At 37.1% G+C, this 27191-nt stretch overlaps 1 protein-coding gene across 3 annotated transcripts in view; it reads left to right on the forward strand.

Annotated features, from left to right (window-relative positions):
• Dock11 (dedicator of cytokinesis 11) overlaps nucleotides 1-14165 on the forward strand; it is a 193047-nt gene extending 178882 nt beyond the window's left edge. For 2 of the 3 annotated variants that reach the window (XM_077107462.1, XM_077107464.1), the window contains 5 exons: nucleotides 2633-2843; nucleotides 3211-3401; nucleotides 3911-4011; nucleotides 5297-5435; nucleotides 13352-14165. In XM_077107462.1, coding sequence (XP_076963577.1) covers nucleotides 2633-2843; nucleotides 3211-3401; nucleotides 3911-4011; nucleotides 5297-5435; nucleotides 13352-13471 — 762 coding nt within the window. In that variant the 3' untranslated portion in view covers nucleotides 13472-14165. The remainder of the gene's footprint in view (nucleotides 1-2632; nucleotides 2844-3210; nucleotides 3402-3910; nucleotides 4012-5296; nucleotides 5436-13351) is intronic. The other variant, XM_077107463.1, reaches the window with a different exon arrangement.
• Nucleotides 14166-27191: the final 13026 nt, after the last annotated feature.

The following is a 27191-nucleotide window of genomic DNA, read 5'->3' on the forward strand; positions in this document are numbered from 1 at the left end:
GGATGTAGTTCAGTGGTAGAACACCCATGGTTTCAATCCTCAATACCACCAAAAAAAAAAAAAAGTTCTTCCTACCTATGGGGTTTCACATCCATAGAGTCAACCAACCATTCACCAAAAGTATTTAAAAAACTCATTTATACTGGACATGAATACACTTCTGTTTCTTGTCATTATTCCTTAAAAATTATAGTCTAACAAATATTTACATAGCATTATCATTGTATTAGATAGTGTAAGTAATTTAGAAATGATTTAAAGTATACAGGAGGATGTGTATGTTTTACATGCAAATATTATGCCCTTTTACGTGAGGGACTTGATGTTTTTTTTACTGTATGGAAATAAAATGTATAAAACACTCTTTTACCTTGCCAAAGAACAGCATCTGCTTAAGGATATAGGCAATATAAAATACTCCTCTTAAAGAGGTGAATTGGTATTATCTTCCAATATTTTAACTGTGTGTGTCCTTGAGCCTAATAATTTCACTTAAAATTTTATCTTGTAGATGTACATACATAAGAATATGTTTAAGGATATTCCCTAATGCAAAATTTATATAGCAAAAACCTGGATGCAGTCTAAATGTCCATATGGCTAAATAAATGATGGTATTTCCCATATAATGGATATAGTCACCTAGGCATTTAAAAAATGAAAGATTTATATAAGTGTCAGTATGAACCCAAAATGATCTGTTATGAAAGGGAAAAAGAGGTGAGATATAGGACTCTGTGGTTAGTATGACATATTTGTATGAGACCTGAATATTCACATATACTTAAACAAGCTCAGGAAATTTCAGGAATATTTATACAAAATTGTCAGTCATGGTTACCCCTGAGGATTGAGATCAGAGTCTTGATTGTAAATAAATAGTTTTTGCTATTTGTATATACCCTGTGTACTATTAAATATATAATTATATATATATATATATATATATATATATATATATATATATATATATGTGTGTGTGTGTGTGTGTATATAATATAATATATATGTGTATATGTGTGTGTGTGTGTGTATATATATATATATATATATATAAACTTATTAAGGTCAAACACCAGACTTGACCTCTTTTTAATTTCCCTTTTATATTTTGTCTCAATGCCAGTAGATTTTCCTCAGGTCTCTCTGGTGAACTCTACCTTTTTTTCTTTTTAATGGGAGAAAAAAAATTCTGGAGATAGGCAAAAAATAGAATGGTTTGGAGAAATTAAAAGATTCTAAGAAATTTAATCTGTCCTGTCCATCCTCCTGTATATGTGGGGGGTGGAGGGAGAGGGATACTATGTGTGTGTGTGTGTGTGTGTGTGTATGTTTCTGGAGAGGGACAAGGATATTGATCAAGGCAGATATAGTTGGAAAATGATCCTGGGAATTGTCTGTAGAGGTAATGAAGATATTCTTAGAATGAGGGGTTGAGAGTCCTTAATGAATCTCTAACAGAGATGATGCTGGGATTTACATCTAGCATCATGGAATTTAGATCACTCATGAAATGGTTCACAACTACAGCTAGAGGTTTTTTTGTGTTGTTTTTGTTTATTTTATTTTTGCAGGGCTAGGGATGGAACCCAGGGCCTAATGAATATTAGGCAAGCACTTTACCGCGGAACTGTACCCCAACCCTACAACCTAGACTTTTGTGGCTCTAAAGTAGAATCATTGTGTGTTCTTGTCCTCCTCTTTCTCCATAGGATAGGATTGAAATAATTCAGTCAAGAGTACCTACTCATAATTTCCAGCACTGCTTGTGAATTTCTAAATTAGTAAGCTTTTCTGAAGGGTAATCAGATAATATATACCAAAATCCCTAAAATCATGTAATCTTTTTAAGTAAGAAATTTTCTTTTAGGAATTTATCTTAAGGAAAAATCAGAAAAAAATAAACATAGTTTTAAATTCAAGGATGTTCATCAAAACACTATTTGTAATAACAAAAAGTTGGAAAAGCAACTTAAAGGTATCAGCCAGCTGTGGTGTCACACACCAGTAATCACAGTGACTTGGGTGTCTCAGGCAGTAGGATTGCAAGTTCAAGGCCAGCCTCAGCAACTTAGTGAGGCCCTAAGCCACTTAATGAGACTTTTCCTTAAAATTAAAAATAAAATGGGTTGGGTTGGGGATGTGGCTCAGTGGCTGAGTATCCTGGATTCAATCCCCAGTATCTGTCACATAGTAATCAATTACTCCAATATAGAACTCTTAAGATATTTTTATTCAGGTAGAATTCACACAATTAAGTATTTTAAAATATTTTAAGGAGTCAGATGACAAAAATGTTTAGCATGATATCAGATTTCTGAATATATATGCATAGAAAAAATATTAGATGAAAATGTGAATAATGGTCATTGTTGGATGATAGGATTACAGTAATTTTTATTTTCTTCCTACATTTCTGTAGTCTCCAAATAGGTTTCTGTAAGTTCTTATAATCAGAAATAAATGATCCTTAAAAAAGAAACGAAGACCTCCTCCAGGTGTTTACTCAGTTGGAAGCACAATCATAACCGCAGTGATTCTCATGTGATCTCAAAGGAGTAAATTACCTACATTTCATTTTCCCTTCCATTGAATCTAAAAAAAAAAATTTAAGACTTGTCTTATTTTATAGGTAAATGCCAAAGAGCTTGATCCAAAATATGCTCATATCCAAGTCACTTATGTGAAGCCCTACTTTGATGACAAAGAACTCACAGAAAGAAAGACTGAGTTTGAAAGAAATCATAATATCAACAGATTTGTTTTTGAAGCTCCTTATACTTTATCAGGCAAAAAGCAAGGTTGTATAGAAGAACAGTGTAAACGCCGGACCATTTTGACTAGTAAGTAGGACTTTTCATGTTAACTTATTATTTGTCATGGTCCTTTTTGATAAACACAAGTACCAGCTGGCCAGCAGGAACTTGTAACTGAAATTGTAATCATTTGTTGTTTTACTGTTCGGTTATATGTTTGTACAAACATGTCCTTGTGATAAACCATCATTTTCCCATATGTCATTCATGATTGCTTAGACATGTCACATAAAGGGAATTTATCCCTTAATCCTGAAGCAGTAAGTTCTATATAATACCTTAGGCATCTTCTAGAAAAAGCATGGAGAGAATTAAGCACAATGAATTTTTTTTTAAATTCAACTATTTGAATTTGATTTTCTAAACTTAATAAATCAATCTTAATTTTTAATAGCTTCAAATTCGTTTCCCTACGTGAAGAAGAGGATTCCAATACACTGTGAACAGCAGATTAATTTAAAGCCAATTGATGTTGCTACTGATGAAATAAAAGATAGAACTGCAGAGCTGCAAAAGCTTTGCTCCTCTACTGATGTGGATATGATTCAGCTTCAACTCAAATTACAGGGCTGTGTATCTGTACAGGTAAGTTGTGTTAAACACTTCCTAATATTTCTCTTGCTTTCACACAGGCATTGAGCAAGCATTAATTGTAATTGTGTGTTATGCTCTCATTGAGTGCAAAAACCTGTATAATTTGTTAATTTAAGAAATTATGTTTAATTTCTATAAATTTCCATAATGTCAAAAGACGTTAAACAAATCCCTCTGACTAACCAAGCCCTATATTTACATATCAGAAATCATTAACTAATTTAATTAGAGTATCATCTTTCCAGATTATGTGCTTTAGTTAATGATTTTTCATATAAACTTGTTGTAAGCATAATAAACTTCTCAGATATAGGTTTCTTATAGTTTTGTTATGTTTTTGGTGCTGAGGATGGAACCCAGGGCCTGTGCATGCTGGAAAATCAGTGTGTGACTGAGCCATGCTTCTGGCCCTTGAGCTTTTTTAATAAAAAGGAGAAATGCAAAAACTTCTTCTGACTACATGCTGATAATTCTCTCACTTTTCTCCTTTCTTGATTTAGGTCAATGCTGGTCCATTAGCATATGCAAGGGCTTTCTTAAATGATAGTCAAGCCATCAAGTATCCACCTAAGAAAGTAAATGAGTTGAAAGACATGTTTAGGTAAGCATTTAGTAATTTTTAGAGGAGACATTTATTCTTTTCCTTGTTTTCTTCTAAAAACAACACAAAGTATTTACCAGATAATACCCCTACAAAAAAGGACATTCTTTGTGTACTTTTGTAATAGCTAAGTGACCTCTGGATGGTACTTTAAGTAGTGAGGAAATTCATGATCTGTTTCATGCTACAGGATATTAACAATGCCCCAGTGACCCAAGAGATTAAATGTGCCAACTTATTTTATTGCTTTGGATATTGTAAGTGACACAAACACAAACCTACATTCATTTTTTGATTTCCTTCTTTGCCCGATTGACCTTGTGTTATAGCATTTAGTACCATTTAGGGTAGAAGTAAAAGTGGGGCTGGAAGGGTTGCAGAGGCGTTTACTCCTATCCTGTATTCTTGCTTCCACTTGGATTCTGCCAGTCTAGGACATACAATATCTTGTGTGCACTAAGCAACCCTGTAAGCTAAGGTATGTCTGAATGAACCTTACATTTGAAAATCTGTTGAATTTATAAACAGTTTACATTCAGAACACGAGAAACAGTTGCGTCAAACAGACTTAAGGATAAATATGATAACCTATCTACTCATCTACTCCTGATATGCCATTTACTTTTCCTGTTTGTGTGTTATCAGCTGTTCCAGGTTGCAGAGTAACCAGTAGTCATTCATTCACCAATACTTATTAATAATGCCTGCCTGGATCCTATAAAAAAAACTCTACTAGTTGCTATGACAGGGATATAAAACATATGGGCAATGAGGTACTTTGCCTCCTCAGACATACACTATAATTGTGGACATTAAACATAAACACATAAAATAATGAAAAAAATACTTTTATGATGGTTCTTCAACTCCCTATCCCCACTCTTGCCTGCCCAAGAAATATTCTTCACACCTATGGCATCTAACACTGTAATGGGCATATAGTAAACTGAAAATAAATTCTTTTTGAATGAATGACTTACTGTATGCAGATACAAACTAATGTTAGCACAACTTCAATGGCATAATAACAAGTAAATACTGAGCAAACAGGCTTCCTAGGGGGTATGTGTTTTGATTTAAAGGAGATAAGAAATCAGGACAGAGGTGGAAAAGGAGAAAGTATTTCAAGTTAGAAAGTGACGTTAACAAATGCACAGTGAGAAAATAAAGAATTCTCTTGTTTCCCTCTGGGCAAATCATGCTTAAAGTGAATTATCAAATTGATTGTCAATGAGACTTCCTAAAAATAAATAATGAAACCTTTATCTTTGTCATCCATCCATAGGAAATTCATACAAGCATGCAGCATTGCACTTGAACTAAACGAGCGACTAATTAAAGAGGATCAATTTGAGTACCATGAAGGGCTAAAGTCAAATTTCAGAGACATGGTGAAAGAATTGTCTGACATTATTCATGAGCAGGCAAGTATTAAGACTGGTTGTAAACGAAAACATGATCTGGAGTCCCTAAAGTGTTACTAGATGAAAATCTATAGTTTTAAATATGTTTCGTTCAAATTATTTGTTCTGTACTTTAAAATTTGTTCATGTTCTCTGTAATCAAAGTTGAAGCAATTATTTAAAACTGTTACTGAAGCAATTATCAGTAATAAACCATTTTGTTCTTTGTGCTACAATATTAGAGGCACTAGCTGAGCAAATCTGAATAGATCTACTATGAACATGGATTAGATTCTCTCAAGAAGAATCCTAAAAAAATGAAATGATTAGCTCAGTACCCAAGTCCCCAAATACTATTCCTGTCTTGGCTGTCAGAAACTACATACTGTGGTTTAGGTGAGATCCTGAGTTATTTCCAAAACTTGGGGATTGTCTTCCTACCCTTACAGCTTAGAAAACTATGTATACTTAGCATTTTAATCTATCACTGAAGGTTAGGGGTATTTACTGCTAACAAAACACAGCCTGAATAATAGAAAAGCAAAGACCTGATTATCACAGCCAAATTATGTCATCACTAATTATCACATTTATAAACCTACTGACCCTTATGGAAACCTAAGTACTACTGAACTATGCTGGTAAGATCCATTCCTATATTGGGGCCTTGAAGTTCCTGTTTGCAACCACTTTGTACATGCATTGTCCCTTAACCATTTTAACATTTTAATCACGTTCATAAAAGTTGCAACATGTCAGACTGGTCCCTCAGTGACTGAGCTTTTTAAGCTTATCATAAAGTCTCCTTCATTTCCTTGCTAGTAAAAACACCAAATAAATATTTTCTTTAGAAACATTATAAACACTGAATATTTAAGAAATAAAGATGGGGCTGGTGTGGTGGCACTTGCCTGTACTCCTGGCAACTCAACCTCAGGTAAGAGGCCACAAGTTCGTGACCTGCCTAGACAATTTAGCAAAACACTGTCTTATAATAAAAAATAAGAAAGGACTGGCGATTTAGCTCAGTAGTAGAGTGCCCCTGGTTTCAATTCCTAGGCCCACCAAGAAAAAAAAAATTAAAGATGGGTCTGAGATGGTAGTCCAGTGGTAGAGCACTTGCCTAGTATACCTGAAGCCTTGGGTTCCATCTTTCAAAACACTCAACAAGACTAGCATAGAGGAGGAAAAGTTCATGGTTTCAGAAGTTCAAGTCCATGGTTGGCTGACTCTTATCACTTCACCTGAAGTGAGGCAGAACATCATGACAGAAGTCTAGCAACAAAGGAAAAGTGCTCACTTCGTGGTGCCTAAGAAGCAGAGAGAGTGAAGGAGAGGAGCCAGGAGGAAGGATGCAGTCCTTAAGGGCACAACTCCAGTGACTCACCTCCTCCATCCATGCCTCTTGGGCTCAGAGATAATGCATACACAAGGCTTTTTTCAAATTAGGATGTGCTAATTAGGATATAGCTTTCACAATTTTATCATTTTGAATATTCCTATATTAATATTGGTGCTTCAGGGGGGTACCTCATATCTGAACCATAACATTCTGACCCTGGCCCCCAAAAGCTTATGTCCATTTCTAAAAGTCTGTCCCCATGGTCTTAACAGTTCCAGCATTGGCCCAAAGTCCAAACCTAAAGTCTTATCAGAGATTCAAGGCAAACTTGGCTATGATCCCCTGAAAAATTGAAAAACAAGTTATATATATATATATATATATATATATATATATATATATATATCCTATGCATAGTGGAACAGAGTAAAAAATTCCATTCCAAAAGAGAATTAGGGGCTGAGGATATAGCTCGGTTGGTAGAGTGCTTTGTCTCACATGCACACGGCCCTGAGTTCAATCCCTAGCACCCCCCCACACACACACACACACATACAAAGAATTAGGAGCATGAAGAGAAGGGATGGGATCAAAGCAAGACCTAAACTCAGCCAGGCAAACATTTCCTGTAGGTTCACCTCAGGCATTTGGGGCGTATAGCTGCTTGATGTGCTTTTCAGAGGACTTGGGAATCCCTGCTCCTTTGGCCTTGCTGGTTGAGCCCACTTATCTTTCTTTTTGCCTGTCTCTGTCTGCAGCCAGCAGCTTTCCTTTTCAAATATTCCATGTTACTGGCATCTCTTAATCTTTTGGGGGGCCTCCACTGCAGCAGCAGCTTCCTTCTTACAGCTTTATGCATCACCCTCTCAGGGGAAGCCCACAGGAACTCCAAACCTGCAACACTGCCTGGCCTCCCAGGCCTGCCTTTGAAATTTTGGTGGAAACTTCCATGACCTCTTAACTCCAACATTCTGTAATCCTGAAGAATCAGCATCACCATCTGCTGCCAGCTGGAACTGTCATCAGGCTACCTTGGACCAAGGTTGCAGCCATCTGAGTGGCTGAGCATGGTGAAAAAACTTCCTAGCCCCGCCCCCCCAGCAGGATACCTCATTGATCTCAAAAGAATTTTTACTTTTACACCCTTGAGGCTGTGATGGGTGTGGTCTTTCCCAATTCGAGAGATCTCTTCAAGCTATCTTTCCTAGTGTATCTGCAAAGACTTAGCACCTCTTTAGGGGATGTAATTTCTTCAACAACCACAACTATTTACCTTGTCCCCAGTTTTGCTCACCGGTTTCTGGCCAAATTGCAAATTTTTAAAATCCTTCTCTGCTTTCTGCTCCCAGTTGTCACAGAAAACCTGATTAAAAGCTGATAACAATATCCATAACACCACCTGAATGCTGTGTTGCCTTGAAACATCCTCTGGCAGATTAATTAATCCATCACCTTTACATCCAGCCTCTCACAAAATGTAAGAACGTGGACAAAATGTAGATAACCTCTTTACCAGAATATAACCCAAGTGACCTTTAATCCAGTTCCCAATAGATTTCTCATTCCCTTTTGAAACGTCATGGGTACAGCCCTTGCTGTTTTCATTCTGATTCTCTGAGCTCCCACCAGAATCGCACATTAAGCTCTGCTAACAATATTCTATTGCTTCTCCAGCCTTATGTCCACACTTTTTAAACACTTACACACAGTTCCAACTTCTCCTAAACCTCATAGTCAGGTTAGTCACAGTGATGACCCCACTTCTCAGTACAATTTCTGTTTTAGTCAGCTTTTCATGGCTGTGACCAAAATGCCCAACAAGATCAACTTACAGGAGGAAAGTTTATTTTTGGCTCATGATTTCAGAGGTTTAGTGTATGGTTGGCCAACTTCATCACTTTGGACGTGAGGTGAGGCACAACATCATGGCGTAAGGACAACAGTGGAGGAAAGTTGCTCAGTTCTTGGCTCCTGGGAGCAGAGAGGGGGAGGGTAGAGCCACATGGAAAGAGAATATCCCCAGTGGGGGAATTCCATCAAAATAAGTGATCAGTAGAATAGAAGAAGGGGATTGATGGGAGGGAGGAGGGACAGGATAAGGGAATAATAGTGAAATTAATTTGATCTAACTTCCCTAGGTACATATATGATACCACAGTGAATCTTACCTTTATGTATATCCACAAGATACTTAAAACTAGAGTAGAGGGGAGGGAAAGGAGAAGTCCTGGGGACTGAATTAGAGCAAACTATACTCTATCCTCCAGACTGCACTGATACTGAATACCCTTACCTGCCCATGCCCCACATCATAAAGAAGAAGGACTTTGGGTTACTTTCTCTAACTTTGCCCTCTTTCAGCAGGAAGCAGCTTGGAGATGTTGTCACCCATTTTCCCATAGAAATTGAATGTAGAAATGACAGTTGGGAAATGTAACAGTGTCCACTTCATGCTTGGGATATAGCCCTTGCTGCTCTGCCACTGCAACTTATTTTTAAAATGGACGCGTTTCTGGGGGCTGGGGTTGTGACTCAGTGTTAGACCACTTGCCTAGCATGAGTGAGGCACTGGGTTCGATTCTCGGCACCACATATAAATAAAATAAAGGTCCATCAACAAATATTTTTTAAAATATTTTTTAAAAAATGAACACGTTTCTCTCTCTTCCTCTCTCTGTGCTCCTCCCTAATCTCGGAGGAAACAGGATTATCTTCGTTTGCCATCATAGGTAGATTCATTCGGTCTTTGAGTACATACCCACCATAGCAACAAAGTAACCCAGACTTTGGGGATGGTACCAAAAGATCTCAGAAATGACAATCTTCCAAAGTAACGAGTGAATTACAACTCCAGCAGAGAACACTTGGAATATAGCTTTTGAGTCACCTGTTTAAAAGCCCCCTATTCCTGCTGAAGGACAGAATCACAGCCTCTGGGACAGTGTTTCTCCTTTGCTAACAAAGCAATAAACCATTTTCCTTTTTCTAAAATAATAATAATAATAATGCTTTTATGTCAAATGAATCCTAACATATAACTAAAAGTACCAATAAAATGTTTTAAATAAAAGTTTTTTTAAAGATGTAACTGGTTGCAGTGGTGCACACCTGTAATTTCAGCAGCTTGCGAGGCTGAGATGGGAGTATCAGGAGTTGAAAACCAGCCTCCGCAATTTAGTGAGACCTTGTCTCTAAATAAAAATATAAAAGAGGGCTGGGGATGTGACTCAGTGTTTGAGTGGTTGGGATCAATCCCCAGAATGAAAAAAAAAAAGGATACAGTCCCAAAGAACTCACCCCCTGTGACCCACCTCCTGCAGCCTCACCTCCAAGGGCCCAGAGTTGCCACCAAGCACAAGTCCTTTCAAATTAGGATGGACCGATTAGGTTACAGCTCTTTTATAATCTAGTCCTCTCACCACAATACTCCTGCATTAATAGGAGCTTTGGGGTCACCATCTCTTGTCAAACCATAACAGATCTACAGCACCAAATTTAGAAGGAAAGAAATTAGCTGGGCATGGTGGCGCACTCCTGTATTCCCAGTGGCTCAGGAAGCTGAGGCAGAAGGATCACAAGTTCAAAGCCAGCCTCAGCAATTTAGCAAGACCCTGTCTCTAAATAAAATATTTTTAAAAGGGCTGGGGATGTGACTCGGTGATTAAGAGCCTTTGCATTCACTCCCTGGCTCAAATAAAGAAATTGAAAATCATTAAAAGAAATGACGGATGTAGTGGCACATGCCTGTAATCCCATCGGCTCAAGAAGCTAAGGCAGGAGGACCACAAACAAGTTCAAAGCCAGCCTCAGCAATTTAGAGAAATCCTCAACAACTTAGCAAGAACCCATCTCAAAAAGGGCTGAGGATGTGGTGAAGTGTCCCTGGGCTCCATACTCAGTACCAATAAATAAATAAATAAATAAACAAGGACAATTATAACCTTTCAGAGAATATATTTTCCTTTTCAGTGGGGACATGGGTACCATGGATTCAACCGAAAGGCACTTTACCACTGAGCCACATCACCAGCCCTTTTTGTTTTTGATTTTGAGACAGGTTCTGGCTTCAAGTTTACAATCTTGTCTCAGCCTCCAGAGTCACTGGGATTATAGACTAGGGCACCCAAACAGAGTATATATATTCTTAAGGTTGGCCCTGAATTTGTCCTAGAATCTGCATTTCAGATTGCTTGAAGACAGTCACCTGCTGTGGGAAACTGTCACAAATGGTGGGCTTACAAATACATCCAGTGCTTGGTAACCAAGGAACTGTGGTACAGCGATGAGGAAAACCTATAGTCAATTTTTCAGTGAAATTCTGAGTTCATTTTGTTTGCTTTTTCTTAGAGCTATGGGAAGCCAGGTGCAGTGGTACACAGCTGTGATCAATTCCCAGTACTGTTGAAAAGAAAAGTGCTCTGAGAAATTTAATCGCAGTTAGCTCAAGGTTGCACTAGATTTCTACGTCATTTCCAACCATTTTCATCTCAGTACCAAGAATCAGTCAGCCAGACTTTCATCATTCCATATATTTAATGAGTCCAACCACTCCAATCTCCTATGTACCCGTTTGGATGGTTTTTTTTTTTTTTTTTTTTGTACCGGAAATTGACCTCAGGGGCACTCGACCACTGAGCCACATCCCCAGCCCTATTTTTTATTTTATTAGAGACAGAGTCTCACTGAGTTGCTTAGTGCCTCGGTTTTGCCGAGGCTGCCTCAGCCTCCCCAGCCGCTGGGATTACAGGCATGAGCCACCGTGCCCTGCCTATGTATCCATTCTTGATCACTAAAAAAAAAAAAAAAAAAAAAAAAATTTTCCCCTGGGGATTGAATTCAGGGTTGCTTAACCACTGAGTCACATCCTCGGTTATATAGATATAGATATAGACATGATTTTAAACTCATGATCCTCCTGTCGTTGCTTCCCAAATTGCCGGGATTACAAAAGTGTGCTACTGCGCCCAGAAATGGCTGGAAATCTTGTTGGTTTGATCCTGGAATCTGCTTTCTGCATCTTCTTGGCCTACTTAGGAATGAGTACAAACAGCTCCAAGTCTTCCCTCTTTACTGATAGCTTTCAGAGGCTCCTTTTTCCCTTCCTCCCTAAATCATCCATGTGATCATAACTAGGAAATCGGGGAAGCCTTCCATTTCCTTTACCATCTGTATCTCAAGCTCAGCCCTGAGAACAATGGGTTGTATCTCTCTTCAGTATAACCGTTTTGAAGTATATACTGTTATCAATTAGACTACCAAATTTGTTCCTAGAAACTGGTCGAAAATTTTCTATTACTTGTAATGCATAGAAAAAACAGCAAAACTTCACAAAAGATGTAAAACAAGCCCGGATGTGGTGCACATGCCTGTAATCCCAGCAGCTTGGAGGCTAGGGTAGGAGGGTCTCAAATTCAAAGCCAGCACACCTAGCTGTTATGAGGCTTTTATAAAAAGAAGTTTCTCAGGGCTGGGTTGTAGCACACTGGTAGAGCACTTGCCCCTCATGTATGAGGCACCAGGTTTGGTCCTCAGCACCACATACAAATGAACAATATAAAAGTATTGTTTCCATTTCCAACTAAAACATTTTTAAAAAAGAAATTTCTCTATTATAGGCTTTATTTAAATTTCATGGTTTGTAACATCACAAATAAGATGATTCAATACTGCCATTATAGACCAATTTGAGAATTTAATATTGAGGCTTCAATATTGAGGCTTCAAAGCTTATCTTTTTTTAAAGATTTTTGTTGTTGTTATAGTTGGATACAATACCTTTATTTTACTTATTTACGTTTATGTGGTGCTGAGGATCAAACCCTGCGCCTGGCACATGCTAGGCAAGCACTCTAACACTGAGCCACAACCCCAGCCCACAAAGTTTATCTTTAAGACCAATTAATGGAAGCTTGAGATTTATGTTAGGACTTAAAAGAAGTTGCATATAATGTGTACACTATTCTACCCTCCATCTAATCTAAGCATAAAATCTGTATATGTTTATATACTTATGAGAATATAATATTTATGTTTTATATTGATGAAGTTCTTCCATTTCCCAGAAAAATCTTCTGTATCATTTAGCTCATACAATCATAGTGTCTTTAAAAATATGTGATTCTCACTTTTTTCTTCATTTAGTATTATTTCTAAGTCTACATGGAAGGAGTATGCTATCTACATATTTTAACAATCCAGCAAGTGATTCTGAGAACCACTAGGTTAGAAGATGATCCATAAACTCTGTATCAATGAGTAGTCCACTGTTAGAGATCTTATGCTGACCAACTGTTGGAAAAAAAAAACTAAGATTGCATTATCTCTTGCTTTTTTTATTGAATTTTGCATTTATGATCTATTGTTTTTCTTAATAAGTAACCAGATTTTTTCTGCTTTTTTGATATGCTGCCTTTGTAATACAGCTTTGAAGACTTAAGTCGGTAATGTTATTCTTTACTTTTTCTGCTTTTTGTCATTTTAAATAGCTCAGTGTCAGTGATGAATTGAAATATGCCTGTAATTTTATATACACATTCTTTTTTTTGGCAGTAGCTATTTTTCTGCATGATAACCATGTGGATTTCTTTTGTTTTAGATATTACAAGAAGACACAATGCATTCTCCCTGGATGAGCAACACATTACATGTATTTTGTGCAATTAGTGGTACATCAAGTGACAGAGGTTATGGTTCCCCAAGATACACAGAAGTATGAAGAAATGTGGATGTAAATTTCAGACTGAATTTCTCAGGAATATTTGGAGCTGTGCAAATGTTGAAATTCGAAGATTTGATATACATGGAGTGTTTCCTCCTGACACCAAAATTGTCATGCTTTCAAACAGGGTGCTTACATATTTGTAAATATTTAAGCAACTTGAAAGTGCCTGGAAATTGCACCACTGTGCTTGGTTTGTACTTTTTTAGGTAAATCTATATGCTGAAAAGTAGAGCTCAGAAATGTTAATTCATTTTGCTTAATTATTGCTTAAAACAATAAAGGTACTATGTAAAATTGTATAATGGAACTCAATAAAAGGTAAAACTTATTTGTAATTAGAAGTGAAGGATATAATATTTTGAATTTAACGTTTTCCTCAATAAGAAGCTCAATTCATTATCATACTAATCCTTGCGGGGAGAAATTTGATTAAAATTTCCATAAAACATGGATATTTCAAAACATGGATATTTCAAACTGGGGGACAACTTGAATTCTTGCCTGTTAGTAGTCAAGGCTGAACTGGAAGAACCAAATGAATTGTTCATCAGAAAATTATCAGAATGAAAGGATATGTATCCTTCATGCCAAGTTTATGATATATATATATATATATATATATATATATATATATATATATATATATCATCTATGCCAAATTTACTATTCCTTTCTGTTTCACTGTGGTGTTGCTGGGTATTCCTATTGCTCTCTTTCCCACATACAAGATGAGGGATTTATACAGGGCATAGGTTTCCCCAGTAAGCAGTATTTGTTGCCAAACTTGGTCTGGATGTGTCCATAAAACTAAATAAAACACTTCTGAGAAATTGCAGTCAGTACATCCTATGCAACTTCAAAACTTTATCAGCAGTCCAAGGTGGGAATTTTGTAATGATTATTTTCTTCAGTTGCAAGGTTATCAAGCATTTTGATAGAACTTAATAGTTGCAGTATATCTTGGGTCGGTGTACAGAACCACCACAGGTTTAGCAACTGCTAATTTGGGATTATATTCCTATATATGAAGAAATCTCAGATTACCTAAATAATTTAGGAGAAACCAAGATATAAATGATCCTACGAATTTTGGCTACCTCCTGTACATTTCAAGTTCTAGACTTACTTTCATTACGTAGTCTATCCTGTTTTGTGGATGAAAAATAGACATTGAGATATAAATGGATCACATAGAGCCTTGGCTTTAAAATACTTTCTGATAAGGGAAGTCTTAGGGGTTATGCTCCCCGCTTGGCCATTTTTCTTCACATGTATTTTTTTGGGGGGGATACTGGGAAATGAACTCAGGGGCACTCGACCACTGAGCCACATCCGCAGCCCTTTTTTGTATTTAATTTAGAGGTGGGGTCTCAGTTGCTTAGCGCCTCATGTTGCTGAGGCTGGCTTTGAACTCACAATCCTCCTGCCTCAACCTCCTGAGGTGCTGGGATTACAGGAATGTGCCATTGTACCTGGCTCCATGTCATTTTTAAGTTTTTAGGGCAGAGCCAGGTGCAGTGGAACACACCTGTAATCTCAGCAACTGGACAGGCTAAGTAAGGCAGGAGGATCTCAATTTCAAGGCCAGCAAGACCCTGTCTCAAAATAAAAAGGGCTGGGGATGTTGATCAGTGGTTAAGCATCTATATGTTCACTCCTTGTTACTAAAATAAATTTTAAAAAAAACTTTTAGGGGAGTATGAACTTATTTATTGAAAGTTAATTTATATTTTAATGGGAAACTTTAAAGTATATCTGTCATGTATGTGTAAGTAACTGTCACCTATAGTGAATACTGCTATGTGATGCTGAGAGTAAGCCATCTTGGGGAAACTCCAGCACTTTTGTCAACACCTAGTTCCTATCACCTTCTCCAGCACAGTGTATACACTAATGGTAACTTTTTAAAAAGTACATTAAATGGTCCTTGCCCCCAAGTGGCTTGCAATCTGGTCAAGGAGGCAAGATACAAAGTTAAACAGTATAAGAATTAGCAAGGTAAGACATGAACAACACTGTCCATAATTCTCATCACATTAAAGGACGGAGAGGTCATTGTGTACTGTAAATGTTAAGGGGGAGTTTCATACACAAAAGTAAGCTTTGAACAGGCTTTCAAATTGGGGCCAAGCTGGACATGGTGGCACACACCAGTAATCCCAGCAGCTTGAGAGGCTGAGGCAAGAGGATCAGGAGTTCAAGGCTAGTCTCAGCAACTTAGCAAGGCCCTGAGCAATTTAGTGAGACCCCGTCTCTAAATAAAATATTAAAAAGGGCTGGGGGATGTGACTGAGTAGTTAAGTGCCCCTGGGTTCAATCCCTGGAACTACTACTACTACTACTAATAACAATAATAATAATAATAGTAAATAAATGGGACCATAATCTGGGCAGAAGTACTATTATGACCAATGGTGCAGAAAAAGTCAGCAGAAGTTCAGGGAATGGTGAGGAGAGCAATTTTGTTCAAGAGGCTGGTACATCTAGAAAGAAAATTTAGACTTAGATTTTTGGAAGGCTTTGAATACCAGGCAAATGATTTTTGGACGTTACTCAGAATGTATGGGGAGGCAAACTAGATTTTTAAACAAATATCTTGCTTTATTAAATTTTATTTTTAGAAGTTTAATGTTTTATATTACTGCCAGGTATATTTCATGTGGAGAGAGGTGGAAATAAAACAGTTATATAGTTATCACAATAATTTGTTATGAGTCCATAAATGCCTAGACTTGAGTGGTAGGAACAAGAATAGAAAAGAAAGGACAAGTATAAGAAATAGTAGTGTGGAAACACTGGGCATGACTCACTGGATGACTTAAAGAATAAAAAGAAACAAAGATCATTTTGTGTCCTGATGCTAGTGAGTCATCCATGTCATGGCACAAGTTCACTGGATTTATTCTCCCAACCTTCAGATTAAGGGCAGCAAGCTATGGAAAACAAGATAAACTAGACCAGAGAAAGCCAGGTAAATCTGTTTTAAAACACTGTACTAATTAGGTGTTACCATTTACATGGTTCAGTGATTTCCTGCACTGATTTGGCTTCTACAAATTAATTCCCACCATAGAATACATTTCTGCTATACTGGTTGTTTTGCTTCGAGTGTCAGCCCAATATCTCCTGGAAGCTATTGTTTTGATAGTATTTGAATATATAGTGAAATATGAATAAGTTAGTTAACTCTGTTTCTCACTGCAGTGAAAAACCCTAGAGAAAATAAGTCATGAAAGTTTTCCTAGTAACCAGTTGTCTGTCACAAATGGCATCATATCCATATATGGGATTGTTATTTATATGATTCAGCTCACTCAAAAAGTAACATAAACATCTTTTTAAAAAATGAAATAGAGGGCTAGGGATGTAGCTCAGTTGGTAGAGTGCTTGCTTCACATGCACAAGGCCCTGGGTTCAATTCCCAGCACCACAAAAAAAAAAAAAAAAAGAAAAGAAAAAAAAAAAAGAAAGAAATAGAAAGCAGCAGTAATAGCAACAGCCCTGGAACAATGATTAACATATCATAAAACTAGGGGTAACCCACTGGTTAATAAACTACATAGGTCATCATAAAAAGAACCCAAGGTTTTTATTGTAAGTTTTATGTCAGATGAAGAACCTAAATGATGTGTTGAATAGGATGAATTTAAAAACTCTTCAAAATATTGGGCTACCTCTGGTCTTAGTCTTTGTGTTTGTGTGTGTGTGCGCAAGGCTATGATCCTATCATGGGAATTGGTCAATAAGTATACTTTATTTATCTGGCCTTTCTAGTGTCTGAGCTTTTAATGGTCACTCTCTAAGAAAAATGTACACATGTTTATCCAATTCCTACTTGGAGTTGTGCCTAAATTCTTCACAAAAATTTTGCCTCTATATATGTCATTTGTGAACTTTTTCCAACAAACATTTTCCCCTTTGTTTTTCCTCTTTATCAAGATATAATTCATACTCCATATAATTCTTCCATTTAAAGTACACAATTCATTGGGCTTTAGTATATTCACATTTATGCAAACATCACCACAATTTTAGAATATTTTATCAACCCAGAGAGACGGACCAGCATGCATTAGCAGTCACTCCCCAATCCCCAACTGCTATCCCCCCAGCACCTGGCAATCACTAATCTGTTTTCTGACTTTACAGGTTTGCCTATTCTGGACTTATATAAATAGAATCATACAATATGTGGCCTTTTGTGTCTGACTTCATTTACAGAGCATAATGTGTCCAAGGTTCATCCATGTGGTAACATGTAGACACTTCATTCCTTTTCATATCTGAACAAATATTCTTTTGTATGGACACAACATTTTATCCATTCATCAAGTAATGGGTTATTTCCATTACTATTATTTTCATTATTATTATTTACACTATCATGAATAATATTGCCAGGAGGATCATAAGTTCAAAGCCAGCTCCGGCAACTTAGCGAGGCCCTAAGGAACTCAGTGAGACCCTACTTCTAATAAAATACAAAAAGTAGTTGGGGATGTGGCTCAGTGGTTAAGTGCCTCTGGGTTCAATTCCCAGCTCCAAAATAATAATAATAATAATAATAGTAATAATAATAATAATAATAATAATAATATTGCTAGAAAGATTCGTGTACAGCTTGTGTGGATTTATTTTCAGTTCTTTGGGGTATATGTGTAGGAATGGAATTCCTGGGTCATATGGTAATTCTACATTTAACCTTTCAAAGAAACACCTGACCATTTTCCACAGCAACTGCATAATTTTATATTTCCACCAGCAGTATATGAGAGTGCCAATTTCATCATGCCCTTGACAGCATTTGCTATTATCTGCTCTTTGTTTACTGCTTTCCCAGTGGGTGTGAAGTGGTTTCTCACTGTGGTTTTCATTTGCATTTCTTTGATAGCTAATGATTTTTTTTTTTTTATGATTCTACCAAAGCCTAATGCTAATGATGTTGAGAATTCTTTTCTTGTGTTCATTGACTATTGTCTGTCATCTATCATTTTTCTATCTGTTTATCCCCTTGGTACCCTTATCAAAATTAAAAAAACAAATTTTTTAAATGTCTTTTTAACTCCTTGGCCAATTTTTAAATTGGTTATACTTTTTTAAAATAGTTTCTTTAGTTGTAGATGGACACAATACCTTTATTTTATTTCTTTATTTTTATGTGATGCTGAGCATTGAACCCAGTATTTCACACATGCTAGGTAAGAGCTCTACCACTGAACCACAACCCCAGCCCCAGGTTGTATTTTTTTCATTGTTGACTTAGAAGAATTCTTTATATACTCTAGATGCAAATCTCAGATATATGACTTGATATATTTCTCCTATGCTTTTTTTATAAATAGGGGTCTTGGCTGGGGATGGCTGGAGATGTAGGTCAGAGGTAGAACACTTGCCTAACTCATTTGAGGCCCTGGATTCAGTCCTCAGTACCAAAAAAAAAAAAAAAAAAAAAACCGTTCAAAGATGGGATCTTGCACAGCTGGTCCTAAACTCCTAGGTTCAAGCAATTCTCCTCATTAGCCTCCTGAGTAGGTGGGTCTACAGGTGTGCAATTGCTCCCAGCTTCTATCTGACTTTTCACTTTTGTGATCCTATTACTTGAAGCATGAAAGTTTTTAATTTTTTTTTTTCAGTGCTGGGGCTTGAACCCAGGGTTGCTTTACCACTGAGCTACATCTCCAAACTTTTTTTTTTTTTTTTGAGACAGAGTCTCATTAAATTGCCAAAGCTGAGCTCAAATTTGTTCACCCACTGCCTCAGCCTTCCAAGTAGATGGGATTATAGCCATCTGTCACTGTTCCCTATGAAAGTTTTTAATTTTGGTGAAGTCCAATTTATCTATGTTTTCTTTTGTTGCTTTGCTTTGGTGTTGTATCTAATAGAACCTTGCCTAATCAAAGCTGTTGGGTATTTGCACTTAAGTTTTCTTTTAAGAGTATTTATAATTTTAACTCATTTTAATATCTTTGCTCTATGTTGAGCAACATACAAAAGTATATGGCATGAAGTAGAAAGTTCACATTTTTTTTCATGTATGTATTCGATTTTTCCCTGCACCATTTTTTGAAATGACTACTTTTCTCCCATTAAATTTCCTTGGCACCCTTAGCTAGGTATGTGATGCATGCCTGCAATCCCAGCAATTCAGGAGGCTGAGACAGAAGGATCACAATTCTGAGGCCAGCCTTAGCAACTTAGTGAGGCCTTCTCAAAAATTAAAAAAAAGGGATATAGCTTAGAGGTAAAGTACTCCTGAGTTCAATCCCCAGTACCTATCATCTACCCATCATTTGTCTATCATCTATCTATCATCTTTCTATCTGTATATCCCCTTGGTACCCTAATCAAAAATCAATTGATCATAAATGTTCAGATCTACTCTGAACTGTTAGTTCTATCTCATTGATTTATGTGCCTGTCCTTATGCCAGTGTCACAATGTCTTAATTAGTAATTAGCTTGTAATAAGTTTACATTGGAAGCATTAGTCATTAATTTTATCCTTTTCAAAGCTTGTTTTGGATACTCTAGACCCCTTACATTTCCATATGAGTTTTAGGATCAGCTTGTCAATTTCTGTACAAGAAAAAAACAGGAAGCTGGAATTTTGATAGGATTTGCTGTGACTCTATAATTCAATTCGGAGAGTATTGCTATCTTAACAATATTATGTATCCATAAACACAGGACAGTTTCCATTTATTTTCTTTTATCTTTAATTTCTTTCAAAGTTATGTCATTTTCAGTGTATAAGTCTTGCATTTTTTTTGGTTAAATTTATTCCGTAGTATCTTATTCTTCATTGATGTTTTTGTAAATGGAGTTGTTTTCTTAATTTCATTTTTGGATTGTTTATTGCTAATTTATAGAAAAAAACCTGATTTTTATATATTTATCTTATATCCTAAACATTGCAGGATTCACTTGTTATCTTTCATAAGTTTTGTGTGTGATGGGGTACTGTTATGTTTTCTCTACATAAGGTTATGTCATCTTCAGATAGAGAGAGTCATACTTCTTTTCCAATATCGACAGCTTTTATTTCATCTTCTCACCTATAACATAGCTAGAACTTTCTATACAATCTTAAATGGCAATAGTGAGAGCAAACATTGTTATCTTATTCCTGATCTTTTAGAGAAAGCTTTCAGCTTGTTACATTTCAGTATGGTGTTAGCTGTTTTTCATAGATTTTTAAAATGTAGTTCTGAAAGTATCATCCAACATGATTTGCATCTGTTTTTGGATTTAATTCTCTGTGTTTGTCATATAGGAATCAATTCTTTGTATGATCCCCATGTGACATATAGGAAAATTATTGTACAAATGGTCATGAAATGTAGTCATGATATACTTCAAACTACAGATGAGGCCAAGATATCCTGACTTCAGTGTTTTTAGCTGTCCTATACAAGTGAGTGTTCCTATGTCCAGTGTTTTCAACTATCGTATACTATTTCCTGTGATCTTTTATTTTAACTTCCTGTAACTTTCTAGAGAGACTAAAAAAGATTCACCTCTTAGACTATTTTACTAAAAAGGTAAGCTCCATAAAAGTAGAGTCTATTTCTGAATTTGATGCCCATTTCTACCAAACCAGGCATAGGAAACATACCTGAGTAGTCTCAAGGAAATAAAACTAATTTAGAGAAACATATACCTCAAGAGCCTTTTTATAATGTGCAAGTCAGTGTGGGCAGACAGCCCATCCCACAGAGAGACTGTGGTTGAGGGAGATAAGACATATTTACATAAAAAGATAATAGGAGAGGTCTGATAATAGCAAATCAGTGGTAATCGGTGGTACTTGAATAGGCAGAACCTTCTAGATTTACACCAAAAAGCCTCGATGGAGGAGACAGGGCATGAAAAGCCCTGAAGAATGTGTAAAAACTAGCTCATGTGTTTGAGGAAGTACCTTAGGCTTAGAACTTTTGGCAGGAAGTTTAAAAAATGAACTTCTTCATTTTAATTGTTATATGAACTCTGACCATTAAAATGTATCTCTAGTGCTGAGGATGTAGCTCAGCAGGATAGTACTTGCATGTGTGAGACCCTGAGTTTGATCCCAAGCATTGCAAAATAAAATTTTTAATTAAAGAAACTATCACTGTTACATAAGACATGCAAAGCAAAAATAATAATGAAGTACCTATAAAATCAGGTAACATTCTCTATGCTGCTTTTCTCAGACTGCTTCATCTCATTTTGGGCTTCAACTCTAATGGAGTAAATCAGCCTTCTTATGCAGAAAAGTTATGCTCAATTTGCTTTTTTTCTCCGGATAGAAAACTTTTCCAGTCAACCTTCAAGTCTGACCTTCAAGTCAATTTCTGACCTTCAAGTCTCATTCTCTATGTACCATGGTGCTCTGTAATACTGTTTTAATAGCTCATCTAGAATTAAGTCTTAATGGCTCTGAACTCTTTATCCTGCGTGTTGACTAACCTGTGACTTTCACAGAAAACCAGGGAAACTATCACATGAGCAAGGTAAGAGCTTCAATCTAAGAATTGTAGACCATTAATTTATTCATTCATCACACATTTACAGATCATCCACTGTGAGCCAGATATATGAATAAACAAGGTAATATTTAGTGGGCAGATATGCAGATCAGATATACTAATTATAATGTAAATGTATAAGATAATACATATAGTGTATGAGATAATCCATGGGTGGTCTTTTTTTGTGGGGGGTATCAAGGATTGAATCCAGGGGTGCTTAACCACTGAGCCACATTCCTGCCCTTTTAAAAAATATTTTATTTAGAGACAGGGTCTTGCCAAGTTGCTGAGGACCTCACAAAGTTGATGAGGCTGACTTTGAATTTGCGATCCTCCTACCTCGGCCTCCAGAGCCGCTGGGATTGCAGGCACGCGCCATGATGTCCAGCTCTTCGAGGGTTTAGAGCTGCTTTTTTTATGTACTTTAAGCACTGGTGTACCTCAAGGGGAATAGTGGATGGTGAACCAGCTAGGGGATATTTTTTTTGAAGTAAGGCAATCCCACCACTGCTACCTCCAGAAACAAAACTCAGCACTGGACTTTTAGCCCTGCAAGGAGAATCTTCAAGAGGAAAAATTTCAACTCTCCCTGTTGGCTTAACCATCTTCTGATTTTTCTCATTTCTATTAGAACTGCCACCACCATGATGGCCTTTAGGGGTGTTTCATTATAGTTCTGTGATTTTACATGATATTTTTTGGCTGTGGAGAGGAAACAAAAGGGGGTAATTGAGGGTCCCCATAGCCAACTCAGGGGCTTTGGCTGCCCTCCCTAATTGTGATTCTCATTTTTGAAGGTTTTTTCATTCCTTTCTTCTTTATAAAATAGTTGTTAAGTGCACAGACTTGATTAGCTAGTTCAGAATTCCAGCTTTGTCATTTACCAGGCTGTGGGACCTTGGACACTAAATCCCTCTATGCCTTCTTTTCCTCATCCGTAAAATGGAGGTATCAGTTGCATCTACCTCTTAATGTTATTGTGAGGATTCAGTGAGGTATTTAAAGCATAGAAAATTATGCTTGGCACATTGATATATGTGTTAACTAGAACCATAAAGTTTTCCCAAAAGCATAGGAGAATTTTCTCAACCACTACAACCTCTGTCTCTGTATCCATCTCTCCATTCCAGGTGGAAGTGGGTCGGGACAGTGGATGGGTCAAGGTTAGATTATTTTTGTCTTTTGATTTTCCACATGTCACCTCTGACCTCCCTTGATCTTACCATATGATGGAGATCTGTGCCCACATGCAGGAACTTTATTCCTATGTGTTATGAGCCCTGGCAAATATACTCAAATGCTGGCTATTGACAATCAGCACTGCCATTCAGTACATCCTGGCTGAATATCAGCCTTGGCACTTTGTCTATCTCTAAACAAAAGCCAGTTGTTTGTAGTTTTCATACATACCTGATGATTAGTAAAAAGTCTCATATGCCCCTTAAGGCCCTTGTAGGGCTTCTCTTTATTGGCATGTCCTCTGGTTTCCCTCCATTAACAGAACTATCCAGCAATGGTTTGGACTTTAGTTGGATGGGTGGAACTTGCTCCCTCAGTGTGCCCTTTATTGAAAGTCTCTAATAAACAGCCTCTTTAAATTGAGTTTATGCCTCTTATCCAAATTTTCCTAAAAATGCTCACAGGTAACTATTCTATGGTTCTCTTGAAGTAGATCAAGGAAGAATTTCAAAGTTTCCCTTCCACACCACCTACCCATTTCTCTATAACTTTAGGAACACTTAGGGGAATCTTCCCAACCAATCATATTTAAAGGCATTGCATTCTCACTTTAGATAATGGGGCTTGGAGTTAAGGTCTAACTTTTTCTCTTGCTTCTCTTGCCGGCCCCTACCTCCCAGATCTTTCCTGGGTCATATCCTCTCCTCTGCTTGATTCTTCCATCCCTCCATGAACACCCCCATATTCCCATGCTGTGTGCTCTCTTCACACTAGGTTCTCAAAGACTACTCTCTGGCTGAAGCAACTCCCATAATTTTGACCTGTAACTCCAAACCCATCTCACCTAAGGGAATTCCTGCAAGGCTTATAGCTGCTGCAACTGGGGAAACTGTCATTTCCTGAGGATCTGATAAATCTCCACTAGATATAGGTCTTGAGATAGGACTGACTAAAATTTCCCTCTCTCTACCCAAGATCTGAAATTTCTCTTGGATACCTCTCTGCCCTCAGTGCCCTTGCCTGCCAGATACACCCCAGCAAGGATTTCCTCCTTCAGATGCCCATGAGCAAGTCAATCTCAGTCCCTGTTTGGTGTCTTCCTCTTCCTATTCTGACAGTGGCACATCCCTAGGAAGTCAGCTATGCCACTACCCCACCCGCCCCCACCAGGATGTGGCTAAGTGAGGGTGGAGTGTCTTGTACTTCCTCTTTCCAGGCCAACTGGCCCAGACTAAAGTGCATAGACCCCAACCTCCCCCACTGTCATCCTACTGGCTTATTTCACATGCTCATTCTTTTGGTTATTTGTTTCCTCCATGATCCTTTAGATCATAGAGCAGTGGTTCTGAACTGGGGGGTGATTTTGGCACCCAAGGGACAGTTGGCAATGCTTGGAGATATTTTTGATTGTCACAACTGGAGAGAGGAGGTTACTACTAACATCTAGTAGATAAAATCTAGGGGTGCTATTAACTCCCTGATGTGCACAGACAGCCCCCCACAACAACAACAACAACAAAAAAAAACAGGTTTCTGGTGTCAGTAGTGCAGAAGTTGGCAAATGCTGTCATTGAAGGACTGCCTGTCTCACTGGACTTTTGCATGGCTACTCAAGGACCCCATTGCTGGTCATCCCACCAATAAGTCCACTGGAAGGTCTCTCTTTGCCACTAATGCCTGCATTTATCCTCAATTGCAACTATCTGCCCCGCACATGCTTGCATACCAAAAGAAGAAGTGGTCTGTCAAACCACAATTTCTAACTCTGCACTTCATCCACAGGTTAGTCATATTTAAGGACCTGAGGGTGCTCAAGGTCTGTCCCATGATCTCTGGCTGTCCCTGGTGAAGTGAAGTCTTTCTCACGATTATTAACCATTCAATGCACTAACAGACCAGAAAATTCCAATTCTATTGCTCTCATTGCCTATGAAGCACTTAAACTACTTAATAAAACAAAACCCAAAACCTCTAAAATATTATCCCTGAAAAAAAGCAGTAGGTCAGGAGTACTGTCTACTAGAGGATATAAAATTAAAATCCTGTATCAATGGAGCTATATACCTTGTTACAATTATAAAGATCTAAATCCTCTTCCAAATATCTGTCAATTCAATGCCACCCCCATCAAAAATCCCAGAAGGATTTTTTTTAAACCTGACAAAGTGATTCTAAAATTAATTAGAAAAAATGAAGATTTAAACATACCTTAAAAAAGACCAAAAAAAAAAAAAAAAAAGATAAATGAGGAACAGAAATTTGCCCTGGCAGACATTAATATGAATAATATAGATAATTAATACTGAACATTGATTAACAGAAAAATGTAAGGATATAATATGACACAATAATGGAACGGAATGGTTCCATGTGTATATAAAAATGTGTATGATAAAAGTTGTATTTTGAGGAATTTTTGGAATTACTCAATAAATAGTGTTGGAATAATTGACTAAACATTTGCACAAAATTTAAGGCATCCTTATCTTACTACTTATTCAAAAATAAATTTCAAATTGATCAAAGATTTTTTAAAAAATATTAATTTTTGTGGTAGTTGGACACAATACCTTTATTTTATTTATTTTTATATGGTGCCAAGGATCGAACCCAAGGCCTCACATGTGCTAGGTGCACACTCTACCACTGAGCCACAACCCCAGCCCCTTGATCAAAATTTTTAAAAAATAAAAAACAAAGTTTTTAAAGGACTAGAATTGAATATGTACTATTATGTGTATAATCTTGAGATGAATCTCTTTTTTTTCTTTTCAAAGCTATGCAAAACAATATTTTTATTCAAAAAGTGGGAAATATTAAAATAAAATTTATATTCATCAAGTGATACCATATTAAAAATGAACATACTAAACATAAAAAACTGAGTAAAATATGTGTATCACATATGCTAGATTAAGGATAAATATCCTTAATATTAAACGAGCTCTTACAGTTCATTAGTATGAAATTTCTCAGTAAGAAATTGTTGGGTCGGGTAAGGCATGGTGGCTCACACCCATAATCCCAGCTGCTCAGGAGACTGAGGCAGGAGGATTGCAAATTTGACAATTCTGCAACTTAACAAGACCTTGTTTCAAAAATAAAATTTAAGAAAGGACTGGGACTATAGCTTAGTGCCAGAGCATTGCCTAGCATGTGTAAGGCTCTGGGTTTGATCACAGTACCAACTTAAGTCACACACATACACGCACACAAAATGGGTAAAGGGCATTACTAGGCAATTTGAGGGAGGGAAGTGCAAATGATCAATAAACACGAACAAATATTCAACTTTATTATTAAAGAAACATAAATTAAAACAATCAAAAGAGGAAACATCTTTATTAAACTATAAGAAAGAACAAAAGGGGACTAACCACTTGAGATATCTAGTCCAAAATAATATTGGTACAACTTCAAGAGTCACATTATCTGGGTTCCTTAGTTTTCCCTCCCTGCTTCTTATCAACCACAACTTATTTTTCCCCATAGGAGGTCCCTCATAGATGTGGTGACATCTTCTTGGTGAAGCTGGAGAGAGTCCAAGTCTCACTAGGTATGCCAGTAAAGGCTCCCCCTCCCAGTTCAAGTTTATCCAGTTGTGTTTTCTTTCTTTTTTCTTTTTTGTTTGTTTGAGAGACAGACCTTTTATCAAGGTGAGTACTGCCAAGAATTAACTTGTTTAGCTGAGGACTCACCCTTGAGTCATAGAGGTTCCACTTTGCTCTGTTTGGCCCAAACAGAACCATATCTAAGCACAACACAATCTCCATAGCCTTCACAAAACAAGGATCATTGCAGGGCATTTTTTAAAAAGGAAAGAAAAGGGTGTGGAAGAGAATGATGATGTCAATAATAACTCATAAGCTTGGGTGCAGTGGTGCATGTCTGTAATCCCAGTGACTTGTTAGGCTGATGAAAGAGGATGTCAAGTTCAAGGACAACCTGAGAAATTTAGGGAGACCCTCTCTCATGATAAAAAATTTTTAAAAGGCTGGGGATGTAGCTCATTGGTTGAGTGCCCCT

Source organism: Callospermophilus lateralis, chromosome X (genome assembly GCF_048772815.1).
Source record: "Callospermophilus lateralis isolate mCalLat2 chromosome X, mCalLat2.hap1, whole genome shotgun sequence".
In the NCBI taxonomy this organism is placed as follows: domain Eukaryota; kingdom Metazoa; phylum Chordata; class Mammalia; order Rodentia; family Sciuridae; genus Callospermophilus; species Callospermophilus lateralis.